Source organism: Equus asinus, chromosome 5 (genome assembly GCF_041296235.1).
Source record: "Equus asinus isolate D_3611 breed Donkey chromosome 5, EquAss-T2T_v2, whole genome shotgun sequence".
Taxonomy (NCBI): domain Eukaryota; kingdom Metazoa; phylum Chordata; class Mammalia; order Perissodactyla; family Equidae; genus Equus; species Equus asinus.
This window is the reverse complement of record NC_091794.1, coordinates 111,540,612-111,548,113: the sequence shown is the minus strand read 5'-3', so window position 1 is coordinate 111,548,113 and position 7,502 is coordinate 111,540,612. Positions and strand designations below refer to the sequence as shown.

At 53.3% G+C, this 7,502-nt stretch overlaps 1 protein-coding gene across 8 annotated transcripts in view; it reads right to left on the bottom strand.

Moving 5' to 3' along the window:
* Positions 1 to 1,953: 1,953 nt before the first annotated feature.
* The window catches only part of CEP104 (centrosomal protein 104), a 41,770-nt gene continuing 36,221 nt past the window's right edge, over positions 1,954 to 7,502 (bottom strand). For 6 of the 8 annotated variants that reach the window (XM_044769532.2, XM_070511255.1, XM_070511254.1 and 3 more), the window contains 2 exons: positions 5,544 to 5,634; positions 1,954 to 4,528 (listed from right to left, as the gene is read on the bottom strand). In XM_044769532.2, coding sequence (XP_044625467.2) covers positions 4,413 to 4,528; positions 5,544 to 5,634 — 207 coding nt within the window. In that variant the 3' untranslated portion in view covers positions 1,954 to 4,412. Of the gene's footprint in view, positions 4,529 to 5,541; positions 7,007 to 7,502 lie in introns of those variants that run through there. The other 2 variants (XM_070511253.1, XM_070511256.1) reach the window with 1 other exon arrangement.

The window sequence follows — 7,502 nt, the reverse complement described above, 5'->3', positions numbered from 1 at the left end:
CCCCCTCCCTGCCACTTTCCCTGCGGGAAGATCACTCCCGTCCCAGAAGCTCGAGCGCTCGGAGACCCGCAGGCCCAGGCGGGGCGGCGTGGCCCCTCCTCCCGGGGCCATCCTTCCCAGGAGACACGCCTCCCCCCCCACCCCCCACCCCCCCAACCCCCCCCCGCTCCGCCCCGGGAACCCCGGAGGCTGGAAGGCAGCTCCCTGGAATTTCGGCGCCCTCTGGGCAGGTGGAGGCCGTGCCGCAGTCTCCTCACCCGCACTTCCCAGTCGGCTGAGCCTAACCCGGTGCAGGACTGGAGGCTGCGCGCCGGAGTGCTGGGCGCTTGCAGCGGGCGCTGGCTTCCCCGCGCCGACGACGCACAGCGGCCGGGCTGCGCAGAGGTGGGAAGCGCCAAGCGTGCACCCAAGGAACGTGGCGCCTCCTCCAAGCCCGAGCCGGCCTCATCGGCTCTTTTCCCTCAGCTCCATTCCCCAGAGGGGGAAACTGAGGCAGAGACCGGTTGTTGTCCTCAGTCCTCCTGTATCTGTTCCTTTCAGGAGCCAGGACCTAGACAGCGCTGGGGGGCCCTCCCCACACCCCCAACCCCGGAGTGGCAGAGGCGGCGGAAGCACAGAGCACAGGGTCCACATCTGGGCGCACAGCCTTCCAGCATTGAGCGCGCGCTTGGGCGCCGAGCCAGTGTCCCTGCCTACCCTGGGGGATGACACGCCTGCCTTTCAGGTCCTTGTAGGATTCCAGAACACCCGCGCCCGGGGCGCTCAGCTGAATCGCTTCCAGCAGCTTGCCAGGGTCACCGCTCCAAACGCCGACATTACCCTCCTGTCCAGCAGCGGCCTCCCCAGCGGTCCAGGTGCAGGAGGCTCAGCCCCTGCCCAGGACTTTCCCGGTCCGGGGAGGGCGGCGGCGGCGGGGCGGGGCTGCGTAGAGGCCCGAAGGCCGACAGGACAGCAGGAGCACGGCCGGCGCTGCCGACACAGCCACAACCGGGCCACACGGTTAAGAGCGCACGGTGCGGGAGCAGGCTCCCGTTGCTAGAACCGTCTAGTTTTCAAGAGCAAGTGGAGCACACTCCAGATTCCTCTAGGTCAATCGTGATAGGGCCCAGCAGCTGGAATTAGAGCTCATGCCGCACCACTGTCAGTTTTCTCCAGAAAGCGAACTCTTTTCTCCCAGAAGGGCTCTCGAGTGCACACCTAGCCTCTCAGTGTACACGCCCCACTTAACCAAGATACAACGTTTAAAGTACTTTTTGCTGTTTAAACTGTAATGCCACGCTTTTGGGTTTTTTTTTTGGTGAGGAAGATTGTCCCTGAGCTAACATCTGTGACCATCTTCCTCTATTTTGTATCTGGGACACCCCCACCGCATGGCTTGATGAGCTGTGCATAGGTCTGCGCCCAGAATAGGAGCCCGCAAACCCTGGGCCACTGAAGCGCAGTGCGCAAACTTAACCGCTGTGCTGGGGGACAGCCCCTGTCATGCCATGTTTTAAGTTAATATATATTTGTGTAAAGGAAAAAACTGTACATTATAACTTCAAAATGGAAACAATTACAAAATTATCATAGCTGATAGTTTAAAAGCACTCTACAAATCTAGAGAAAATACTGCATTTTTACTTATTTGAAAAGCAAAATAGCCTTGTTGGCTGGTAAAAATATACCTTCTTCGAAGAGGGGAAGAATCACAGCAAGAGACCAGAAAGACGAAGCCTCCACTGGGCACTGTCAGAGCCTTTATGGAGCATCCTGACTTTACTCCACACGAAAGAATTGGTCAATAATTTCCTCTAATTTGTATGTAGCTTAAAATCTTTTAGCTTCTTCAGCAGTGAACCCACGTTGACAATACCTCCCTCTGGGCAGCTCTCCTCGCTGCCCCTTCTCAGCAGATCTCGGCCTCCCACCGGGCTGAGCCCCCTGCCGGCTTAGGAAAGTACGTGTAGCTTACAAATGGCTTTTACTTATAATCTTGAAATAAAAGTAACAAAACACTTAGTGATGTTTTTATTATATTAACATTCTCAGGGTGAGTTAACCCCTGAGCCCTAAGCAACAATATATTCCTGAGAGATTTTATAATTCTGGTGCCTGAAATAAAGACAAATAGAAAAGTGTGTTAAAACATGAGAAAGTTGCAAATTTTCATTAAAAGTATTTACATTTGTATTCTAATACCACATTTATAGACACAACACTTTTAAATTAATAGAATATTTTGAAATATGAAAATAGAAATATTGTTAAATAGCCACAACACATTCATGAATGAAAATTCAATTTTAATTACTGTTCCAAATTTAGATATTTATTTATGAATGGCCAAGGGATCTTACAGTTCCTTTTTAATTTTTTATTCTCTATTCTTGGTTCCTTCATAGTACATAACTCTGTAAAGCTTTTAATAGCCACTAATCACTTCCAGGAGTCATTTCAACAGAAATGCATGATTTCTCTGTGACAAGACTAACCTGTTTTCAATGCACCCAATTTTGTCTGTCAATCACTAAAAATTAAATATTTTTATAAATATTTTGTTACAATATATAGAAAACATGATATATGTATTTCTTAAATTTTAATTGGCGAGAGAGAATAATTTCCCGGTTGACTTTCCCCGTTTGTTTTATTTGAAGAAGCGTTTTATCTGTGCTTCAAACGTGGCCAGACGACAGGAGCCAGCAGCTTTGCGAAACCAGGAAGGATCACTTTACAGTTAATCCGGCATCTGTACTCTGCTTTTCTAGGAAAGGTTCACCTTATTCCTACTCCACACTTACTTTTTAATAGAGCATCCTTTTGAAGGTAATTGTCTTGATCAGTCTCACTCTGGCTGTATTTTGAGTTAACCATATGAGAAGGTATTAGTTTACCAAGAATGCAGATTGATTAGTGCATATTCATGGTCACTAGCTGTTAGTTTTCTAAAATAGATTTTGTTGTTTGACAAGGTTCGGCATTAAAAATATTTATACACTAACAGGGTAGTACCAATCTCATCAATCCATGCATTTCCAGCTGGCATGTGGAAAGCCTGCCCGTGCAGCGCTCAGGAGGAAGGCGCGCTGGGCACGTGGCGGGATGGGGAGGCCGACTTCCTTGGTCTCCAGTTGCCTTGGCCTCAGGGGTTCGTTTCCGAGCAGACTTCAGACAAATGCCGGCTTTCCCCCCCACTGCCAGACATGAAGCAAGGTGGACCACTTCCCCGGGGCACGAGGGCTGGGCAGGAGACTGGGTTTTGAGGTTTGGTTTCATCATTTTAAGTGATGTTTTGGTGTTTTAAGTTTCATACGAAGTGTCTGGGAAAGTGGACTCACAGTTGATTACCATGTGGATTTGAGGGGGACAGGGGGACAGCCCGAGCCTGGTGGTCTGAGTCTGCGGTTCTGTGTTGAAGGCCCCCTTGTGAATGTTAAACAAAGTAGAAGTGACCACGTGCTGGAGTCAGGACAATGCACCGCCCTGAGGGTTTCAGAAGGGGTTGTTCTGAGCGACACCGGTGGCTGGGAGCCCAGGATAACCGGTGGGAAGTCATTTCATCATTGTTTTTAGCACTTCGCACGTGTAAAGACTGTGAAGGCCCCTGAGGAAAAGCATGACGTGACCCACACCAGTGTGACCTCAGTTCCCCTGGGACTGACTGTGGGGTGGGGATGGGGGCGAGAGGGGGGGTCTGCCACGAGGGCAAGTCTGCCAGAGACAGAGCACTGTGCACGGAGCACCTAGCAGGGTGAGTGCTGACGGGCACCAAGTCTCAGGAATGCGTGTTTTTTACCTTTATTTTTTGCTCTAGTGGAAACACAGTTGTGTGGGTACTGACCGCCCTCCTGCCCTGCGAGGAGGGGCAGTGAGCAGATGGCTGAGCAGACAGTGCCTGCGGGAGGAGAAGGCACAGGGAGATCCTCGAGCATGCCGCGGCTCTCAATCGTGTCACTGCTTAGCAGCGAGCAGAGCCCTGCGGACCTTCCACCCCGTGGGAGAGACCAAACGCGGAGGGTCACAGTGAAGCTCCCAGGGGAATCGCTCCAGGCGGTTGTGCACAGAGGACGCTGGGCTCGCACTGTGCCCTTCACACGCGGACCCGCCCCGGCCACTGCGCTCAGTGAGCTCCCGGCCAGGAGGCGGACCCTCTCCGAACAGAATGACTCCTCCTCTGTTGACTCTGCGCCTGAGAAGGCAGAGGCCTGGCAGCTTGAAACGACAGCGAGACCAGCTCCTAACTGGGCTGCAGGGCTTTGGTCAGTTCCACACACGGTGCCGACAAGGAAGGACGAGCACGGCCGGGAGCTGAGGGACGGCAGGGGTGGGCACGGGGGCGCCACATCCAAAGGCGGTTTTAGGAGAAATGGTTCACAGTCAGGAAACTCGCTCTGTCTCTCATGGAGACAAAGGAGACGGACGGAGTGCTGTCATCGCTTTGTGTATGTCCTGCCAGAGCCCTTACTCAGGCCTCCCTTTGGGGTTGGGATCTTGCTTCCGGCCTTTGGTCCTGAGGTCCCTGATTTGGTCACAGCTGGGCTTTTACCTGCAGCGTACGCACAGACACACAGAGCACAGGCACGGAGTTAGAAGGGGACTAACACACGAGTCAGAGTGCAAGACCTCGGCAACAGGATGTGTGGCCAGGCGTCATCAGACACGGGGGGAGGAACAGGACATGAGGGCTGTGACACTCTTCACCTGTCTAGGGGTCGGCCTGAGCGTGCGGGGGTCTCAGGCCACAGGTGGCTGGGCTGAGCGGGGGAGTGTGAGAAGTAGCCGTGCCGGCCACTGAGGAGGCGGCACGTGTGATGGCAGGGAGGAAGGCCGGAGAGCTCGGAGGAGCGCCTGACACAGGGTCAGAAGAAAGAGTGGAGCCATTCACCTAACTGTTGGCTTCATGAGATCAGCTCCAGAAACAAGGAAAAGGAGCTCCCTCTGCCATGCCGGGGGGCAGGCCCTCCCGACCCCCATCTACAGGAGGCAGTGGCGGAGGGCGGCCTGTGCTAGGCCCACCCAGTCCTTAGCACTGGCACAGACGAGCGCAGACACATGGGCTGCTGCCCTCGTGTTTCTTACAAACCCTAAACTCAAGCTCTGTATCCGGAAGGCTTCTGGTCAGGAATAATTTCCTAATGAAACGGTCATATTTCCCTGTAAGGGCTCTAAGGCTGACGTAAACTAGCCAGGGTGACGTTTGCAAGCCAGGTGGGAGCGTCGTGTCTGGGCCGTGATTCAGCTTCAGGTCTGTAGACCCTCTGGAGTTGGGGTGCAGGAAGACACCAGGAACCAGGCTGTGCCCCTCACAACGCCCAGTGAGTCTGGTTGGTTAACTCAAGGAATGCCGCCCACAGAGCCTTGGGGAAGAGCAGAACCAGGATGAAGGGGCCTGCGACAAGAGTTTGGTGCCAGCGAGAAGAATTCTGGTTACACGATTAACCTGCTCGTTAATTAAGGAACCAGAGATAGAACAGAAAGACGCTGGTGGGGCGCTCCTGACTGGGTGAGGATGGCGGGCTGGGAGCCGAGGGCACGGCTCCGACGCGGGGCCTGGTCCTCACCCGGTGGCAGAGTCGGAGCCGTGTGCAGCACGTGTGTCTTGCGCAGGTTCATTGTGCAGCCCGCGGGGCCCATGAGGTGAGCTTTCCATGCCTGAAAGGAGAAAGGAGGCACGCAGTGTGTCAGTCAGGCAACCGAGAGGGACTTGGTGGCTCTTGCAGCATCTGAGACAACCTCCCGTCAAAGACGAAACCAGAGGCAGCTACAGCTGCAGGAGGAGCGGCTCCTGAGCTCTCCGCACGCGTCCACGATGACCGCCTCCCAGCTGCTGATGAGCGCTGTGTGCAGAGCAAGCTCCGGAAGCCCCCGCGGCTGACTCAGTGACCACGCGTGTCCCGTGCCCCCTGTGGACAGGGCACCCTGGCTGAGCCCTGAGCACAACAGCTCAGACTGCCATCACACAGGAGCGTGCAAATGTGCAATCCAGTTTAGGGAGTACATGGCGCAGGGGACTTTGGGTAGCTTCTAGGAGCTGAGAGTGGCCCCAGGTTGACAGCCAGCAAGAAAACAGGGATCTTGGTCCTCTAATGACAAAGAAAAGAATTCTGCCAGCGACAGAATGAGCTTGAAGGCGGATCCCTCCCCAGTGGAGCCCATGGAGGAGAAGGCAGCCCACCGACGGCATGACTGCAGCCTGTGGCACCCTGAGCAGAGGGCCCAGCTGAGTCGTGCGCAGACTCCCGAGTGGAGGCTGCAGAAACTGAGAGATAATAAACGGGGGTTCAAGCTGCTAAATGTGTGGTGATGTGTTATGCAACACGGGTGACTCAAATATGTAGAAGGCAGAGGAAAGGCAGAACAAGCCTGGTGACTGCCGCATAGCTGTTTACCGTGGGCACGAGGCTGTCACTTCAAATCAGGTGTTGAGGGACACGAAGGCAAGGAGGAAAAGGAGGCCACCAGCTAATGTTTGCATTGCTCAGAGTAGGGAACCAACAGAGAGTAACCACACAGAAAGATGGGCAGCATGTGACAGTGTCAGGGTAAAGGTGGCAATCAGAACAAAACACAAAGGCTCTTCAATTCTAAAAATAAACAAGGAGAGAGAGAATGTGGGTGTGCATGTGAGAGCTGCTTTTATTAAAAAAAGATGATAAACCATAAAAAAAATTTGTTCTGTAAGAGGACGGAAAGGCGAGCAGAGGCAGAGCCAGCAGCTTCTGTCTGGTCTTCTCTGAATATGCCTCACTGGATAGATTTTGCAACCATGCAAGTATTTTATATACTTATACAACTTAATTGTTAAAAATCCCCTAAAAGTTGCATATGAATATGAAAATGAAACTATTGAATGTAAACGAATTTCCAGTTGATGGCATAACCAGGTGGAATGATTCCGAGTGCCGGTGCACAGAGCCGTCGACCCGCCTCACCAGTGAGCACACGTAAAGACAGGCAGAGCGGGGAGAGGACTTCCAGCAGTCGTCTCATGCCCGTAGTGCTGGCGCTGCTGCTCTGAGATGGCCTGTGTGTAAAGAGGGGCAAGGCCAGTGCATAATTTGCGATATTCTAATTCTAACATCTCCAGGGGCTTTGAGAACTGGATTCTTGAGAGGGAAGGAAGGAGATGTGAGACAGAAGAGGTTGAAGAAAACCCTGACCACTCAGGCTCTGAATCGGAAATGTCAACTGAACTGAAGATGTCTCTATCTTGACACTCCCTGGTTCTGTCCACTGAGAGGCCAGCAACATGACCGGCCCAGGAGCAATGAGCATCTGAGGCAGCCAGTGGTGGTCTTGAAATACCGATTTCCTCTAAAAGGAACCTGGCCTCTCTGAAGAAATGGATGCTCTCAGGTCTGTGGCACCGTGTTCACCAGATGGCCAGGAAGGTCGACACCCATTAGGGTCCCATCCATAACATGAGGAGCCCATGTGACAAGGCTACCCCGGCTGGAGGAGACGGTGCATGCATCACTGAGGGTGGTGACTGCAATGACTGGAGCACATCCAATAGCTTA